The sequence below is a fragment of the Populus nigra genome, chromosome 5 (assembly GCF_951802175.1).
Source record: "Populus nigra chromosome 5, ddPopNigr1.1, whole genome shotgun sequence".
In the NCBI taxonomy this organism is placed as follows: Eukaryota; Viridiplantae; Streptophyta; class Magnoliopsida; order Malpighiales; family Salicaceae; genus Populus; species Populus nigra.
Genome location: NC_084856.1, coordinates 18,051,999 through 18,073,141, shown reverse-complemented (window position 1 = coordinate 18,073,141; position 21,143 = coordinate 18,051,999). Strand labels below are relative to the sequence as shown.

The 21,143-nt window shown below is 30.0% G+C and overlaps 1 protein-coding gene across 1 annotated transcript; it reads right to left on the bottom strand.

Moving 5' to 3' along the window:
• Nucleotides 1-11,658: 11,658 nt before the first annotated feature.
• Nucleotides 11,659-13,725, bottom strand: LOC133693432 (cytochrome P450 78A7-like). The gene is made up of 2 exons (XM_062114654.1): nt 12,642-13,725; nt 11,659-12,550 (listed from the first exon to the last, which is right to left on the bottom strand). Exons 1-2 carry the CDS (start codon nt 13,629-13,631, stop codon nt 11,939-11,941), a joined length of 1,602 nt encoding a protein of 533 aa, XP_061970638.1. The 5' UTR covers nt 13,632-13,725; the 3' UTR covers nt 11,659-11,938.
• Between the last annotated feature and the right edge of the window lie 7,418 nt (nt 13,726-21,143).

Here is a 21,143-nt window from a genome sequence, read left to right as displayed (position 1 = left end):
ACCTGGAGAAAAACTTGGGACGAGCTTCCTTTCCATGGCAACTGGGAAAGGAGGGATTGACTAAGCAAATGGGATATCCAAACGACGGTGGGGGGGGGGGGGGGGGGGACAATACAATAACTGTTTACAACAAATCCAAAAAAATATATCATTGGTCTGACGAATCATGCTCTTTATTGACCCAACAGAGAGTAAAGAGACGCAAAGCACAAGAAGTTGATTTATTGATTGATTGACTGAGTTGAGCGAACTTGCCAGACCACTGTATTTACTTCTTCACATGCCTTTCATCTCGGCAATCATCTAGAATAAATAATACTTGCTGAATTTCTAAGTTAGCAACATCAAACCCATAAAATGATAGAAAATAAATAGAGAAAAAGATTCTTAAAGAGAAAGAGATCCAATACCTTCTCCTAGAAAATGATAAACTAGACTTTGAGCCTCAAACAATTAAACCAAAATCCTAAGTAAATTAGGATTTAATTTTAAAAATTTAGTTCAGTTTTATAAAATTGAGAGAAACATGTTTTATTTACCTCTAACAAAGAGAGTGAAATAGATGGAAAATCACAAGAGAGAAAAATTGCAATCTGTCTGTCTGTTTCTAGCTTATAAAACTTCAATGATCACCCGTTGAAATCATTGAAATGGAGCTAATAATCGAAACCAATCACCCAAAATAAAATACACAAATAGGAGTTTGTTTAAATCCTTCCAAATAATTCTTTAGATAAAAACGTGGTAGTGAAAAATTAGAAAAACCCATTAAAGGAACATGCTCCTGCTACTTTGCTGCAGAAATTGTAAGTATTCTACCTGTGGTGTAATTGTGGTTGTGGTTGTTTATTTTTAAGTGATTTTTATTTAAAAATATATTAAAATAATAATTTTTTATTTTTTAAAATTATTTTTGATATAGCATATCAAAATAATGATTCAAAAATATTAAAAAATATTAATTTAAAATAAAAAAATTTCAAATTATAATCAATTTAAAAGAGAATATATCAGTAACATGTTATTCATGATCTCAACTTTCGTGACATATAATTTTGGTGGCGGCTCAACCAATTATAATCACCATTTTTACATTAATGACTAATGGCAGACAGCGCATTGGTTGTATCATTGTCCATTGTGCAAATTAGTAAAGCATCTATCAAAATATCCTCAAAATAAAGAGTCCAAAATACCCATTACAATATCGACAATGCAATCTATAATACATATTTTTACTTTAAAAATAATTAAACTACCACTTTTATTATGATAAAATAGTAGGCTGTTGTTTAAAGTGGTAGTTTAATTATTTTTATTAGGCTGCAAAGTGTATTTTATTTTAATGATATAATGTAATTTAGTTTTATGTAATTATTATTATTATTATATTTCATGGACTCTAATGGTGTTATAATACAATTATTATTATTATATATCTATCTTAAACTTCGTTAAGTGATTTTTTAAAAATTACTTTCTAAATTTTTTTGTGTTTGTTTTCAATTAAAAAAAATTTCACTTCGTTTTCAGAAATGTGTTTTCTTTTTATTTTAATCGAAAACACTTTATAGAAGTTATGAAATTTAAAATATCATGTTATTTATTAATTATATCAAATTTGGTTCTCAACTTTTGATTGCTATATATTTTGTTTTGAATCTTTTTTTTTTCAATTTTATTTATTAAAATTTGATTTTTATATAAACTTTGGTTCATTTTTTTTTATTGTTATTTTCTTTTCTCCTATCTTTTTTTAATTAATTTTTTTATCTATCATATTTTATGCTAATTCTTTTTATTGCTATTTATTTTATTTAAAATAATTTATAAAATTGTAATTATTATTTTTATTTCATCTATCTTTCAACTTGTTTATCTATCAAATTTGACCTACATTATTTTAATTATTATTTATTTTATTTGAGATAATATATAAAATTAAATTTTTTTTAATTTTATTCTCATTCAACTTTTTAATTTTTAATACATGTTTCTTTTTCTTTTAATAAACTTGAAAAAAAAATAAACGTTAATAATTTATTTTTCATGGCAAGATTAAACACTATTAAATATTTTTTAACTTATTTTTAATTACTATTATTAAATATAAAAAAATTAATTTATTTTTCAGAAAAACACTTAAACAAAACAAATAAACAGGGCCTGCGCTACACGTGTAGATGTAGAGCTGTATAAAAAATAATTTAGTAATTAGTAACCTTTATTTTCAAACGATGTTGTTATACAGAAAAACTCGTGTACACCGTAAAACCTGTGCATACAATCCCCCACCCTATTCTGTCCTTCACATGCTTGCATTACACGTTTGCATGTATGAACATGCAAAAAGAGCCCCATGTTATGATTATAAATGCTCTAATGTCACGGTCATCTTAAACATGTCATCTTCAAAACATGATATAAATTTTTTGTTAAAAATAAATTTACCCGTGTTATTTTATTATTACGGTAGTGTTTTTATTTAATAATATTTATTAAAATATTTATTATTTTTAAATTAAAATATCAAAATAATATTAAAATATAACAAAATATTTTTTAAAAACAGTTTTACACAGAAAAAACAAACCACTCAAAATCTCACCGATCAAGTCTGCAAAGTGTCGTACAGGCAGGAAAGAAATGCTGCTTGCAGAATAATAATTAAGTCGTATGCGTAGCCAAGTCTCTTGCTTCTTTTTTCTTCTTTATATACAAGTGATAAAATTTTAAAAAAATTAAAAGAAAATATGTTTAACTTTAACTCCCCTCACAAAACACTTTTCTGTACATTTTTTTTTGGTTTTTTATATCTATATTTTTTTTATTTTATTCCTAACATTTAATTTATTAAATATTAATTTTCATTGATTTGTTACGGTTTATTTTTGATATGATTATTTGTTTTATAATTTATATTACAAGTTTAGCAAATTAATCCAATTAATTTATAATAATATTTTTTTTAGATATTTTTTTACCTTTCAATACTTGATTTATTAGAAGTTAATTCTCATGATTTGTTATAGTTTAATTTTTATACAGTTATCTCAATCTCATAACTTTTGTATTATGGGTTAATTTGGTTGCCTCGATTTTTTTTTAATTTTATCATTCAATATAGATTGATTAGAAATTAAATTTCATGATTTGTTTTAATTTACTTTTTATTAAATCTCGATCAACTCGAATCACAAGTTTTATATATTAACCTGAATCGTTATATTGGGTCCTTTTTTTTGTTGAATTTTTTTAAAATTTTATTCTTCAATAATAGATTAATTGAGAATTATATTTTATAATTTGTTTTAATTTATTCTATATAGGACTATCATAATTTTAAAACTCGAGTCACAGGTTTAGTAAGGTAACCCGAATTGAATTAAGTTATATTTTTATTTGATTTCTATAAGATTATCTCAATTACACAACATGAATTATAAGTTTGATAAATTAACTCAGATTATTTTTTGTGTTTTTTTAATTAACTTTTTTAATTTTATCCTTTAATATTAGGTTGAATTAAAATTAAATTTCATAATTTCTTTCAATTTATTTGTTATAGGGTTATTCCAGTCTTGTGGATTTAGTAAGATAACTCAAGGTAATTTAAGCTTTTTTTAATTTTATTTTTTTATTAATTTTTTTTCAATTTTATTTTTCAACAATAAATCGATTTAAAATTAAACTTTATAACTTTATCTTCACGTCATGATATTCTTTCTATTTTAACTTTTATTCGTGTCTTATATTCTAAAATTAAAAAATATAAAAAAAAATATGAATTTCTATTTTAAATTTTATTCTAATTGTCATTTTTTTAACAGTAATATATTAAAATAATAATATTAATATTAATACATTAAAATTATTTAAAAAATATATTCTATTAATATAATATATTTTCAATTATAAAATAATTTAAAAAAGAGGATGAACCCATACCAAAACGGAACCTGGCTTAGAGGTCGGCTCACCATCACATATCACCGAAGGAAAGCACCCAAGGAACGTTGTCATTCCGGTGTCGTTTCGCTTTCAGGAGTCAGGACCGAGGAGTGTCGAATACTGGGAATCATTCGCCACCCAACTCGTGTGAAATTTACGAAGCACGGTTCATCATCATATTACTGCTTCCTCGCTCTTCCATGGAAAACACAAACCGGTACCCGCTGCAATGTCCTGCCACCCGTTTGACCAATCAAGAAATGCAAGCATGCACCGGAAAACCCAACCTTTGGGCACCCACTTCGTCTCGCCATCAATTAGTGGTCATCCTCGAGTGCTTAGAACTTTCTCCAGTCAAAAGTGGCAGAGTATGATTGCACTAGCTGACATTGCAACGGGTATCTTACTGTACACAGTGTAGACAAGCCCCCATCAAGAACCACGCGTAAAATCTACAAACCAATAACTACTTGCTGCTTAAATGGCAATGCGACACAGCTACTACCACTCCCAATCTGTGACAAATCCGAAGGATATGACGTGCAAAATTTTTGCTTGATTTCAGAACGAAAACATATACGAAAGAGAGATACAGCAGTTATCATGACTAGATAGATATAAATGGGTTCAGCAAATAATTGCCATTTTCACGTGGTTTTGCTCCTTCTTGATGCCTGAGCTTAACTGGTCTCTGTCTGTCTGTCTGAGTCCTGATGTAAACGTACGTCCTCTACTACTAGCTCATGCCGTCTAGGCTTTTCACCCAGGTTTTCTCCAAGCACAGATACGCCTGCATCAACTGCGATATTTTCATGGAGAGAGTACTGATGAGATCGTACGGTCACTGTTGACGAATCTTTGATTCTTTTATGTACTGACGAATATGTGTACGTAGGGGAAAGATCTTTTTACTTTTACTTGAGAGCGAGCCAGCCAACAAAGTAGTTCGATTTCAAACCACTCATTAATGTTGTGCTGACCTCCGCTAGCTAGCTGGAGCCTATTTGGTCTCGCCTGGTTCGATTTCAACTACACCAGCTGTGTTCTAATGCTGCTAACTGAAGTGTATCTGTATGAAAATATTCGAGGATATGCCAATTTTTTATATCCGAATATATATAGTATATGAATCATGTGGCTCTATTATCAGTTTAAATAAGAAATATATATGAATAAACATAGTAAATATATACAAGTGGCATTTCCCCAAGCAGCGGCAGTAGGAGAACATTACCTTTATAGGGTAGGACTGCGAGTTGAGCGCTAGGTGGTGCCCTACCGACCTTCGTACCCTCTAGGATTTGCTTCTTGACTATGCATTGATAATATTCAGAAAGATATTTTTTTTAGACTTTAGATTCACTGCATAGATTTAGGATGACGACGAGTCTCTAATTGAAAAATATCATAATAAGAAAATATAAATAAAATTATATTATTGGTATTATGATAATGATTAATTTTTAAAGTTTTTTTATTTAGAATAATATATATATTTTTAAAAATTATTTTTTAATATCAGCAAAATAAAAAATATAAAAAAAATAATTAAAAAAACATCAAAAAATATTTTAATTTGGGCTTCTGATTGACAGCGCACCTATATCCTACCACCATTCCTCTCTAGTATAGTTATTGTCCTAGCCGTTTAAACTGTGCTTTACCATGAACTGATAAAATAAATTTTCTGCAGAAAAGAGATATATCTTTTTTCAATAAATCTTTTGACTAAAAGAATCTTATTATAAATCATAAAATCTGAAGTATATATTTAATTTAATAAATATAAAATTATCTATATTAATAAAAAAATATCAATGTATTTATTTAACTCTACTTGTGGTTAGTCATAAAAAAATTAATATACATGTCTTTTAACATAGTGAAAAATATAATTATGAAAAAACAAGATAATATTATAAATATGTTTATTATATCAGGAAAAGTAACAGTGTTATTTACACAAAACAGAATGAATCTTAAAATATATCAAGTAATGAAATTCTAAAATAAAAAAATAATTATTTTTATAAAAATAAGAGATAGTTATGTAGGATATTTAAACCATGATATTTAACCCTAATTTTTTCCTTTAATAGCCATAAGTTTTTTTTATCATAAGGTCGTTCTTTATTACCTATAATTTGTATTTTGATATAAAACATAAGAATATCATTGATTAATTAAAATAATTTATTCAAAACATTAAATACATACTTGTTAAAAAATAATTGCAATTTAAAAAATAAATAAACAATCTAAAACAAAAGGAGAATAGATACTGATATTAATATTAATTTTAAAAATATATTTTAAAAAACACAATTAAAAAAATATCAATTAAAAAATTTTAAAAAATAATCAAATGCCACTTTAACTGCCAAGTCGGGTCCACAACCTGACCTAATTTGTAAAGCAGCGGATGATATGCAATCTGCCTCCATTAATAAAGAAAATAAGGATCCAAGCTTGTGTATAGAGTGTCATCCATCCTATTAATAAAGAAATATAAATAAAAATCAATGCACACGGCCGACAAGGATAAAATGATAAATATTTGAAGTATTGAAAATAAAAAATAATATTTTAAAAAATAACTTAAAAAAATTGAAAGAATCACAATAAAATAAAAATAAGAACAAAGAATATAATAATAAATAGACTAAATATAAAACGATAAATACACCAAATCTAACGCAAAAAAATTTCAAAGAAATAAAAGAAGTTATAAATGTTTTACCATTATAGTAAAAGAATAAAAAAACTATAATTTTACTACCTCTACAGTACCTATTATTAAAAAAATAATGTCCACGTAAAAAAGATTGAAAAGAATTATAAAATTGCCTTTTTTACAGTGTTTTATCTTCTTTTTTTTTTAGCATATTATATAATAATATAAAGTTAATGTTAGTTGAGTCCTAGCTATCGATTTATTTAGTAATTCGAACTCAAGAGATGAGAAATAAAAAATACAAAAAATACACAAGTTTTAAAAACCCCCCAAAGATGAGGGTGGGAGGCAAGGGTCGCATTGAAAAACAGCAAAGAGAAATTTATTAAAAGGCATAGCAATCATGGTGTCCAGAAGCAACAGTAGCAGTATATAAACATAAATGATGCTGCTTTGGCAAGTCTAAACATTAAATAGCTTGGGAAAAAAAAAGGGAGATGTCAAGAGGAGTTCATCGGAAAGATGGTGCCGAGATGGTGGTTGATGAAGTAATAAGTTTAGATTCGCAAGCATCGTCAAGAAAAGGCCACTCATCTGCTAGAAACCTGTAAAAAGCAACTAGCTAGGCATGATATGAAAGGGAAAACTAGTCCTGCAGCGCAGAGACGACGACAATAAAGTTGATTAGGGCAGGAAAGAAACATGAGGGAACTCCACTGGAAAGGCTGATAAATGTAAGATAAAAGCATGTTGACTAGGGACACAAAAAGGGGAAAACAAATCATGGTGCAAAGAATTGAGGAGAGAGGGGTAAAATAAATAAAAATAAATAAAATAAAATAACAGATGATGATATGGCAGGATGAGTTCAGAATGATCCCATATAAAATAATGTATTCCGATAATTTTAGTAGAATAGAATTCTCTTTTCTCACATCACAGCTATCAGTATTAAAGTTGGGCCTCACGCCACACAATCAAAAGAATAATTTACGTAGTTAAAAGTTTTATTTAATTATATTTATTCATATTACCATGTCATTATTTCTTTTATTTGAGGAAACCTATACCTAAAATGTATATTTTATAACTCTAGATAAATGAGTAAAATCACAGCTATTCTAGATTTTTACAAGGGATGTATATTTTGATTTAAATTTGAAATATATTATATAAATTCTAAACTCTTTACCATCACGCTATGTTCTTTAAAACCATGTCATATTATTGCATTCAATGTATTAAATATATATGTACATACTTCTAGCTATTACAACTATCAAGAAAAAATTTGTTGTAGTGCTTGCTCACTGTATAGTGAACCTAAATATCCATGGAAGAGATACTCGGAAATCTATATAGAAAAAAATACAATGTGCACCGAGCCTTCTGGTCCAGTGGTAGAGGCAAGGTTTTCTTACTTCTGTTATCTGGGTTCGAGACTCAGCGCGCATGCCTGTTATCCCCGCGGTATTTTACCTGTCTACTGGGCTTGCAGGGTGTTCAGTAGGTCCAGGAATTAGTTGTGGTGCGTAAGCTGACCCGGACACCTCGGATTACTTAAAAAAAAATACAATGTTCTATGTAAAATCTCCATAATAAATTCATCAAATATTGCATGATGAAACTTACAGGCAATTCTATTTTTTATACTGGCATGTCATTCCAAAACTATTTAAAATACATAAAAAAATAATTTTTACTTAAAAAAATTAAATTTTTTAAAAACGTTGTGCATCTTCCAAAGGTTTTTAGCTTCTATTTTTCAACATATTTATTTTTTATTGAGTTTTTTTAAAATTACTGAAATTATATAATTATAAATTTCATAATAGTAAAAAAAATGTAATTTAATCTGAATACTCGCATTAAATATGATTATAAGATCAAATCATTCTCGCCCATCCCGTATAGATGCTTATAATCTCTGGCCATTCCACACAAGGAGGCTATTAAATATGATCATCCCTCAAAAGGGAGCTAATAAATGGGAATAGGTCACATTAAATATGACCTATTCCCTTTCAGTTGTAATAAGTGGGAATAGGTCTCCCGTGGGCACCCACCACCCCCGATTGTTAATAAAGCAATTGATAAAAGCTTAACTAATGAAGTTTTAACTTTATTTTTTATTGAGTTTTTTTAGAATTACTGAAATTATATAATTATAAACTTTATAATCTATAAAATTAGTAAAAACAAGTGTAATTTAATCTGAATACTCACATTAAATATGATTATAAGATCAAATCATTCTCGGCCATCCCGTATAGATGCTTACAATCTCTGGCCATTCCACACAAGGAGGCTATTAAATATGATCATCCCTCAAAAGGGAGCTAATAAATTCAACCATTTTTCATGGGAGCCAATAAACTCGACCATCCCTCACAAGAATGCCAATAAATTCAGTCATCCCTCACTAGGATGCCAATAAATTCAATTATTTCTTATAAATGCCAATAAACTCGACCATCTACACAAGGATGTCAATATTATTCCATGACACTTGTTTTTTTTTTCCTTCTCTTTAACTTCCATCATTGAAAATCTAATAATAAATTAAAAAGTTTATAGTTGTAAAGTACACAAAACTTTAAAAGTAGTACAACGTACCAAACATCTACCTCGAGTATGTACACATGTTGTTCCTCCTAGTATTGCCATATCTTTAAGCCTCCCCCTATATCTCCAGGAATTCAATCATTATATATATAAAAAAAAACATAGCCATAATCAACATTTCATTTTAACATTCAACTATTATTTCAACATATAGTAAATAAAATCCTTGAAATTTCATACACATGTACATTTTCTCTTATTTTTTTTATGTTCATTTTCATTCTTATATTTTCTAATGTTAAGACCCTCAATTAACAACAATTTCAAGAATTAAAAATTTAATATTTTAATTATAACTGGAGTTTTAGAATTCAATTTTAAGCGTGGTTTGTTTTTTAGAAAGTCAAAGATATAAAACTATAGCGTTTATGAAAAAAATCATATAATTTCAGTATTACAACATGTTTTTCATGCATCATTCAAAGTTATATTCTTCGATGTTTTTAAATATAATTCAAGTGTTATTATTATTAATGTAACATGACAACACTTTCTAAAATAACACAAATACCACATTAATCCAAAGCAATCAGTCCATTCTTTCTTATACTTAGTTTTTTGAACATAGGCCAAACTTCCTATCAAGGACAAGATGGATTTTTTTGAACAATTTCTCGAGCAATGGACCTCATGCTCATTCATTAAATACAACATATAACATAACCAAGCACAAATTTTATATCAATTTAAACCAAGTAAATCCATCCTTCCTATATTCCCTGGGCCAAAACTCTTACACCAAAGGGGACATGGTTTCTTTTCAATTTCTTACAATTATTCACTTACCTCTTCTTTTTCTAAAACTAAAACACACAAGGTATTTGAACCTTCCTTCTCTTATTTATTAATATTCTAATTTCATATACTTAGTTGAGTTGTATACAAACTGACTCGGAATACCCACGTTAAACTAAAAAAAATAAATTTCTAAAGACATAAAACTTCAGCTTAAAGAAATATATTCCAACATGGATTCCGAATATTAATTCAATGAGGGTTCTTTTATGGTAAAATATTATGTGTGGGGCACTTATTAGTTTAACAATAACATAAAAAATTTAAATGTTGGATAAACACTGATGACAAACACCCCCCGTTGAGTCTTTTCCTTGCATAGGTGGTTTAACTAACCAACTCTTATCAAGCTTTTTGAGCACCAGAAAAGCTTGTTTTCTAGTTCCGGACAGACGCGGTTGCATGATTCCATGTTTATCTACAATTTAGATATGAGTATGGTTACGGTTGTGATTTCCATCAGAGTAGTATTTGAGATTATATTTCTATTGATTTTTAAAATGTATTTTTTATAAATATATCTAATTAGAATATTTTTTATTTTTTTAGAATTTATTTTTAACACAAGTTTATTAATCTAAAAATATATTTTCAAAAATAAATTATAATTTTCAAAAACATTTTTCAAATATATAGATTAAAAATTATAAACAAAATTAAATTAAAATAAAAAAATTCATTACTTTTTTAACACAAAAATAAACTCAATCTGTGGCCAGACAACTCTATTGGGTCCCTAGGTTAAGGACATTCAAATTGAAACATGTTTCACACGACGCCCCTCACAAAGAAATATTCCCTGTCTTTACCAAATTCAGTAGATCGACGATTCCAGATTTTTTGAACCTCGTTGAGTTTTCACTGTAATATCCAAGGCGTGACATTCTTGGAAGACAATCGAATCGGAGGAGAATTGGCCATTCAATCTTGTAAACTAACAGAGACGAAATTGGAAAGAGAGGTACGCAAGGAGAGAAATAACCAACCGTCTTTCTGTAATTAATTAACAAATTCAGTACAGATCGACGATTCCAGGGTTTGTTTTTAACCTTAACTCTAGTATCTTTATCATGAAAGTTTAGAGGGCACGAACTATCTTCCTAAATACGCCAAACTATATGGTCTACAGAAAGCTATCTCGAAGAATTGCAATGGACAATCTACAATTTATGTCATCAGATGCTTCGTTACGGAAAATTTGCTTGGAACCCTAGGGTCAACCCATGTCGTTCAAACAGTTATTACACCTGCCAACTTCGAAGCATGCGAAGGCGTGACATAATTTTGTGCGAGCAGCATGAACAGAAACAAATTGCTTTCATTCCCATGTAAATTAATTCGTCATATATAGATCTCAACGAAAACAATATATATAAATTTAACTTTATATTCCATCCAACTTGATCTATAAATTTTTTAAAATCTATCCTTGATGGAAGGCGAAGGGGTAACTCAGGCAACTTGTTTACACTACCTGACATGTATATGAAGGAAGGCGAAGGCGTGAGAGACAACATCCCCAACGCGTGTTCGGGCAAGTCAAAAAGTTTCTTCAGAGCAACCCTATTAAGTTGGCCCAATTAAAGATGTTCCCCGGTAATTATGTATCGATCTAAGCATCGGACGTTCGGAGCCCTTGTCATTCAAAACAGTTGGGGAGTGATAATACAAGAAACACCAAATTAAGCGGGTAGTAAAAACCATAATGATACACGTACAAGAAAGACTCCTAGTTCTAAAGACAATAACAAAATTGGAGCCCTTCCAATGGCGCTATGAAATACCAAACCAGCCATATTGCGGAGGATATATGGTAGATGAAAAGGAAAATTAGTATAGGAAAAGCAACAAACAACAGACCCTATAACCAATAAAAACCCTACAGACCTTGACTTATTTCCTTTCCACAGCCACGGCGTGGAGGGGGTACTTCATCTCACAAGACAGCTTCAGGACTTCACTTAGGTCAACTGGGTGATCCACATCTTGATTCCACTTGAAACAGTGCACTAACTTGGCCACCCAAAGTGTCACAGTCACTAACCCTAACTTCTTGCCAGGGCACACCCTCCGTCCCGCCCCAAAGGGTGCAAGCCTCAGATCATTACCCCTCACATCCACGTCAGCTTCTATGAATCTCTCTGGCTTGAACTCCAACGGGTCTTCCCACACGTTAGGGTCATGAGTGATGGCCCACATGTTGACCATGGCAGTAGTGTTGGCAGGGATGACCATTCCATTGTTGAGCTGGACGTCTGACGTGGACAGCCTGGCCCAGGACAATAGCGGACCCGGTGGGTGGACCCGTAGAGTCTCCTTCACCACTGCCTGCAAATAAGGCAATTTTTCTACGTCAGCATCTGTCAAGACAGCCAAGCTTCCGTCTTTCACGGCCATGTCTAGCTCACTATGAAGCTTTTCTTGAATTTCTGGGTGCAAGACCAACTCTGCGATAACCCACTCCGTTAACAGAGCAGTTGTATCTGTCCCTCTAAAAATCATTTCCTGCAAGACCAAATTCTACGAGTCGTTTAGTTTCCATAAGAATAAGTAAATGAGATGGTATAGTTGTAAATGAATAAAAAAATACTCGTACCCATAAGACCGCGACCATGTCATCGTCTTGGAGCTTCTCTTCACCATCCAAAGACAGTAAAACATCAACAAAATCACAACTGTCGCCAACTTTTCTTGACTCGCTGATTTTGTGCTCTTCAATGATGCCCTTGACGAGTTTCCTAACTCTAGGAACGAGTTTCAAGCAACGTTCATTTATACGAAATGGGTCATACAAATAGCTGAGCCATGGCAGATAGTCACACCAATTGAATGCACCCAACAGCTCAAACCCTTCTCGAACCATGCCTCTAAGCTCCTCAAGGTCTTGACTATCGTGCTCCATGTCGTACCTCTTTCCAAAAACACTTCCCATGATGTTATTCAAGGAGGCAAACTGTAGGTGTTTTCTTAGACAAACAAAACCGTTTAGTTCTTGTTCGTTGGTTATGTCACGCAACATGGTTGAGCATTCTAGCTGTCGGAGGGATTCATGGGCTGCAATACGCCGCGGGGAAAACAAGTGTCCGGAAGCTATTCTCCTTAGAAGCCGCCAGTAAGTGCCACTCGGCGCAAAGCCTATGGCCCGGCTAAACATGAGACTCTTAGCCGACAGTTTAATGGGCCGGTCAGCAAAGTGGATGGAGGTCAAGATCTCTCGGGCAGTATGAGGGTCAGAAGCCACAACAACAGGGGTGGAGCCGAGGCTAAAAGCCATGAGCTGAGTGTTGTCTCGGCTACAAGCCATGGAAGCTAGAGTGCGGTGAGCTAGGCCACGGCACAAGGTGAGAAGGCTACCGAAGACGGGTAAGCCTCGAGGTCCAGGAATGAGGCGGTGACCTTTTCGGTTTCTTCCATTTTTCCATGCAACACCACCAACAGCGAAAGCCCATGTAAGAATAGCTAGTGTCACAAAGGCCAACACAAGAGAGAACAAAACATATCCATCTATTAGAATTTCGGAACCTAGAAATGCTGGAAGGGTGTACACCCACCAACTCGTGTCTTTAGTCACCAAATCGAGTTCCATTTTGTAAAGAAGAGAATCTAGAATCTAAGAACGGAAGAAGAGGGGGTTTCCTACCGCAATCAAGAAGGAGATTCTTAAGACAGCTACGGGTAAACAATGGGGAAGTCTTAGGGAAGGATGAGTGAGGTAGCAGGGTGGAGAAGGTATAAATAGATGAAGAGGTGGTTGGGTTATAGAGACGAGGAACTGTTTAGAGGTGTTGTGGTTGTTTTTTATTTAAAAGAATATTAAAAATATATATTTTATATATTTTAAAAATTATTTTTAATACTAGTATCTAAATAATTTAAAAATATTTAAAAAATATTAATTTTAAATAAAAAATTTTAAATTTTTTTAAAATAGTTTTAAAATATAGAAACAAATCCACCAAAGAATTTGATGGGACTGTGCTTTGTTTGTTTTTTTTAAATAAAATAATGTTTTATTTACTCTATATATTTGTTTTTTATTTTAAAAATATTGTAAAATTTTTTATTTTTTTAAAATTGATTTCTTTAAAAAAATTATTATTTTAACATATTTATAAATAAAAAACACTAAAATAACCCAAATATAATTTCTTTAAGAGGACGGTGCGGGATTCACGTGGAGTGAAAGAGAGAGAGGGGATAGTGGGCTTGCAGCAAGCAATGGCAAGAGCATGGGGATGGGGTGGGGAGAGGGTGAGTTATTGTTTGAGAGAGAGGGGCATTTAATGGACCATAGTTTCTTCTCTTTTTTTTTTCTTTTTTTATTAACAGATGGACCATAGATTTATTTACAAACGATGAGCGAAATGGGAAAGAAAAGTGGAGGTAAATACTTGCTGTTGAAGGAAGGCATTGAGAACTGTGATGGCTTGAATTTATTGTGCGCATGGAGAAGGTGAGAAGGACTCCAGGGTAGATTGGTGCTCATATTATTGATCTAAGACTGCAAAAAATTTGTATTTAGCCAATTGACTAATGACTACTAGTTATTAGCCGCTATAGAAGCGTTGAACCTACTGCATGCCATCTTCTTTGTGCATGCACCTTCCTCAAGGACTGGTGGTGGTTGTCTCCCATTAGAAAAATGGCTATGGTTATTTTGGACTCCTTTGGGGGAAGAAAAGGTAGGTGTGGCGGTGGGGACTCTTTCCAACTTGCTTCGATATGGATACGGGTTGAAGGATCAAATACCAAATGGATTTTACGTCCAAATAGATGATGGAAGAGTTAAATCAATTCTAGATACGATAGTGTATGTGTCATTCAAGAAAAAAAAATAGAAGACAGCTAAAACGCAAAGGAAATTCACTGTCTATCCAGCACTATAATGAAATGATGCTTTTATGCTTAAAATAAAAATAATAAACCTTGATTTTGTAGAGGTATTTTGGTTTTTACATACGGCTTTTTAGTCAATTAATAATTGTACGGGGTATTGATATTTTTTTATAATTTTTAAATAATTAAATTACTTAATCATCTCTAATTTCAAATGAAATTAAAACAATTAACCAAGGGTTTTTTTCTTTTCCTTTTCTTTTTCTTTATATAGTGAAAACAATCTATACCATTGCACTCGAGGAGAGATGAATTGTACTCGAGTTTTTTTAAATGGGTTTTATGATGAATTTGAAATACAGGAAGTAATTTTATCTTTTTATCTCAAAATATATATTTTTTTAATAAAAATGATGACGCACGATAATTACAAGTCAGCGCGTAAGAAGCGCCGCACCTTTTAAACGATACGTGTGGTGTCTCCTAGTAACCGAACAAGCCCTCTCGTTGTCTCATTGGATGCATCGTCATATTCACTTCCAGTAGGTGTGGGGCTTATGATCATAGGTGTGGCAGTTTATTCTTATTGTTATTCTTTTCTCTCTTCTCCTAAAAAGTTGCAAGTTTGTTCTATTTTTTATTCTTTTGATCTGTGATTTTTTCTCTTTAATCTTTTTATATAAATTTTATTTATTTTTAATTTAGTCCTTCATTTTCAATTTTGGCATATTTTATTTTTTTCCCATTTAGTCCTTATTCTTTTGATTTCTGAGTTTTTTTCCTGGCTCTTTTATGAAAAAAAATTTAATTTTCAATTTAGTTATCAATTCTAATTTGTAATGTATAATATTTTTCAATTTGGCTATTCTTTTAATCTTTTATTTTTTTTATTTGCCCCTTTGTCAAGATTTTAGTGGTTTTCAATTTCATCCTTCAATTTAAATTTGTTGTTTTTTTTAATTTAATCTTCATACTTTTATTTTTTTTTTTCATTTTGTAAAGAACATTATGCTAAATTTGACCATTCAATCAAATAATTGTTCTTGCCTTTTATTTTTTTTTATTTTTATCCTCATTCTATTAATTGCTATATTTTATTTTAAATCTTTTTATTTAATTGATATTTTTTCCTTATTTCATCATTTGACATTTAATTTATAAAGAGTTTGACTTCTCGATTTTCTCATGCACGATGCTTATAGTGTGATGACTCATGTCATGAGTTTTTAAAGTTATATGTATCATGACTTTCAAACCTGATCAGGGGGTCAATCTAGGGCAAAACACGGGTCATGAGTCAAATGGATTGACCTGAGTTGGGTTAATTGACCCGAATCAACCTTTTTTATATAAAAATATAAAAATGACATCATTTAAAAAAAAGATCTAAAGGTAATTAGTAGGTTTGTCCATGGCAAATTAGGTTGCGAGTCAAACTTATTTTTTTTACCAGATCAGACTAGGTCAACACTCTCTCTATTTTCATTGGAACTCGGCTTGGTCTAAGCTTTGGATCACCTGGATCACAAGTTAAATTGTCGGGTCAAGTCATCTATTGGGTTATCTCAATCTTATCACCAAATCCATAGGTTTCAGGGGTTAACCCAAGTTTGTTCGCCCTTTACGTATCTATCACACAACCCCGAGTTTGCTCAAGTCTGGTTTTTATGTCTCTATTTTATAACCTACATGTCTCCCAAGGGTTTTTTTCGAGATTATTGTTGTCATGTATATATATATAAAACCCATTTACAATTGATATTTTTTTATTGTCTCATTAAAATAAAACCGGCTTATTTAACTCGCTCAAGGGTATAATTTGGTGCTTATTCTTTTTAGTTTTTTTCATCTTTTTAGTTTCCTAATTTTTTTAGATAATTTCGTATGATTGGTTCCCCCTTTCAATTTCATATTTTACCGTTTGATTTCTTAGAGATTGTGCTTCTCTATTTTCCCATGGTGCTTTTGTTTCAATGACTTGTGTTACCGGTTTTAAAACTTATCTCTCGTATAATTTTCAAGCCAAACCCGAGGATCAACTCGTAGCAAGTCTTGAGTCCCAAGTTAGGTTGGCAGACTTGGAGTAACTTGGTTATTAGATTTGTATAAAATATAAGAATGACATTGTTCTTTTTAAAAAAAAAATAAAAAATATATATTAATGGATTGTAATTAGGTTTTTCCATAGCTAGTAGCTAATGGATTAGTCAAGATTCTAAACTGGGTTATTATATTTTTATTCTTTATTTATTTAAAATGCAATTTTATCGTCTAGATATTTTATGAAAAAATTAGCTGCGAAGCGCATGCACCCTCTAGTCCCAAGTTAAGTTGGTAGACTTTGATTAACTTGGTTATTAGATTTGTATAAAATATAAGAATGACTTTGTTCTTTAAAAAAAAAATAAAAAAAATTAATGGATTGTAATTAGGTTTTTTCATAGCTAGTATCTAATTGATTAAACAAGATTATAAACTGGGTTATTATATATTTATTCTTTATTTATTTAAAACGCAATTTTATTGTCTAGATATTTTATAAAAAAATTAGCTGCGAAGTGCATGGACCCTCTAGTCCCAAGTTAGGTTGGTAGACTTGGATTAACTTTGTTATTAGATTTATATAAAATAGAAGAATGATATTGTTCTTTTTTAAAAAATTAAAAAAATATATTAATGAATTGTAATTAGGTTTTTTCATAGCTAGTAGCTAATTGATTAGTCAAGATTATAAACTAGGTTATTATATTTTTATTTTTTATTTATTTAAAATGCAATTTCATTGTCTAGATATTTTATGAAAAAATTAGCTGCGAAAGCATGCACCCTCTAGTCCCTAGCTAAATTGTGATTCTTTCGAAGAGAATCGAAGAAGTTAAATATCATGTATTTGACACACGTCTTGTTTGTTCTAATCCATAAAATGTATTCAATTATTGAAAAATAAAGAATTTAACAGGAGAGGAAACTATGGATCAAAAGGAGAGGGTTATTATTAAATTTTACTTTAACAGTAGAATATACGGAGAACTAAGTTGATTTTTCGAATAAAAAAAATACGAGAGAAGAGGGTATAAATGCTTGATTGTCCCCATAGAAGTTCTTGTTTTTCAAAAAAAAATTAAATTATTTTTTATTTTAAAAACATTAAATTTATATTTTTAGATATTTTTAAATAATTTTAATATATTAATATTAAAAGTACACAAAAAAATATTATTCTACCCTCTCCTCAATTGAAAAAGATTTTTAAAATCATCATGTCACAAAACACACATACCATGTACAAAGTTTAGAAGATGTGTGAGGATATGATTATGATTGTTTTTTAAAATATTTTTTATTTATAAAAGTATGTTAATAATATTTTTTTTATTTTTTAAAAATTATTTTTGAGATCAGCATATTAAAATGATTTGAAAATATTAAAAATATATTATTTCAAAAAAAAAATTTAAATTTTTTTAAAAACATTTTAAAAAGCACTCTCAAACACGTTGTTAGCCCACCAGCCGCATCTTCAGCAGGAGCCTTAGACCGTTGGATCTGTTTCAGATTGCTGGTGCTGATGAAATTAGATATTTAAGGAGAGAAACGATTGGCCATGCAAACTCTGTCAACTAGGAACGTCTGTATTGAATTAATATTTTAGGGCGGTCTTCCTAGGACAAGAAAGAATGGGAAACCTGCCTCCGGAAATAAATACGAAAACTCCTATGCTTGGAAAGTACAATGAAGGCGGGCAAGACATCGATGCCCTAAGGACCACAGCTGGCAATGACGCTGATTCTTCCTCCGTGATAAGGTGAAATCAGCCATTAGCAAACAATGTCAAAGGATGATTTGGTTTTTTTATTACTTTTTTACTATTAATTTAAGTTTTGGAATGAATAAAATAATAAAATCCATAATCAACTCCTTTTTTTTTTAATTGTCTGTCACCCTTTATTTTATCATGACTTAACTACAGTATATAGTTTCAGCTTGGACTATTGTGGTACGTGCTCTGCCATGTATCGGAGTAAAAGAATTTTTTAACACAAAAAATTAATGTGTTTTTTTTAAAAAAAAATTAACAGTGAACTCAAAATATATAGCTTATTGAACAATATTTTTTAAAATATTAAGATAGTAACCTATTAAATAATAGTTTTATTTATTATTGAGATGATAAAATTGTATATTTTCAAAGACCGAAATGTTATCAATCTAAAATTTTGAAGACTGAATTAAACATTTCTCACAAATTTGGAAATTGCCACTTAGTTCCCTTGCATTTTTTATTATAATCTTTATTCTTTAAATCTTGTCATTTATTAACAAATTGAATGTAAGTGACTGCTAATCTAGTCTAGAAATGATTAAAATAAAGGATAAATTAATCTTTTAAGGGTACATGATTTACACCGCGTTCCTGAACATACCCTACAACTTTTGTTTAAAAGATCAAATTGTGTTGGCCCATAGTGTTGAATTGTTTTTTTTTCTTTAATTTTTATTATTTTTTTAATACTTTAACATTTTAATTTTACTGAATATTTTATTGGATTTTTTTTTAATTTTTTTTAATATTTAATTAATTTTTATAATTTATCTCAATTTGTTTTTTATAGGGTTATTGAGATCTCAAACAAACATTTCGATATTTAATTTACACTCAATTTTATAAGTGTTTATTTCTATTATTGTACAATTAAAAAAAATAGTTTTGAAAAAACACAAAATTATTAATTTTAATGGAGTCAATAATCATAAAAATATATATAATTTTTTAATATTCATCAAATTAAATAAAAATAACTTCGAGAATGACCTCGTGGCATCGCATTGCTACAAAAATACAGTCACTAGTAACTAAAAAAACCTAAAAGTCATCAGGCTTTTACTGTGGATATTGACTCAAACCATTATAGATTGAAGTAGTATTTTGATGCCTTGGTCCCTGGCAAAACTGACAATGGTTACTAATAGAGGTATTTTCATCTTTTTCAAGGTTTTCACTCGGGCAAAGCTAAATTAATTTGGGGCAGATTGGTCTATAAACTTTTTTTTATGCATATAATGATTTTTTTTTACCTTTAAAAATAAAATGACATATACCTATAAATTGAGGATATTTTTAAAGTTTCTGATTTAATTATATAGTGAAATAATTTATAAAATTAAAATTTATTTTTAATTTCATCCCTGTGATTTTTTTATATATCAATTTTTGACTTCATTCTTTTAATTACTATTTATTTAAAATGGTTTATCAAATTATTATTTACCTTTCAAATATTTTTAGTTTGAATTTTTTAATGATTTTATCATTCAGTATTCAATTTATCAGAGCTAGTTTCTTGACTGATCCTGAATTTAGTGTTTAACGAGTTGCAAGTTTGAGTTGTTAATCCAAGATTAGAAAATTCATCCGAGTTTACTTGGTTTTTTTCCTTTTTTTTAATATTATTTTTTTGTTTTATCATTTGGTATTTTTTTCTGCTTTATATGAAACTTTTCAGACGTTTTGGGAGTAACACGAGTAGCCTCATGTTTTTTTTTTTCATTTTATGATAGATCTAGGTTTTTTAAAAGGATTTTTTTAATTAGATTAAATTAATTTGCTTGGTATTACCTCGGGTATTTTTGTGGTATTTGTTATATGTTGCCTTTTTAAAAAGAGTTTTTTTTTAATTAAATTAAATTAATTTATCTCATTCTTCAACTGGATATTGAGCGTTTAGGTTGAGCTGAAAATTGAAGAGGATAAGGTGACCATAGGGGGGAGGGTGGGGCAACAGCGATGGTAGGAGGATAAGGTGACTATAGTGGGGACTGGGGAGGATGGGAGCAACAGCTATGGTAGGAGAGGCAACAGTTTTGAAGGGTGTAGTGACCGCAATGAAAGGTGTGTTTAAAAACGTGGTAAAAGTATTTTTAAAAATTTTGATTTTTTTTATTTAAAATAATTTTTTTATATTATTTTAATATCCTAATGTTAAAAGTAATTTTTAAAAATAAAAAAACTTTGTTTTAATGTATTTTTAAATAAAAAAACACTTTAAAGCACGTGACAACAAAAATATCAAATATGCCTACGAGGGCTGTGGAGACAACAGAAGAGCAACGGGGAGAGTTTATCTTTATAGTCACGGCAGATTTGGATTCAATTTCGGAAATCACTCTGCTAACGGGACCAGTTCGCATGTAGAACTCGCTTGGATTAAGGGCCTCTTTCTCAAACTGTTGCCCTCTTTCTCAAACTAGAATCTAGGGCATC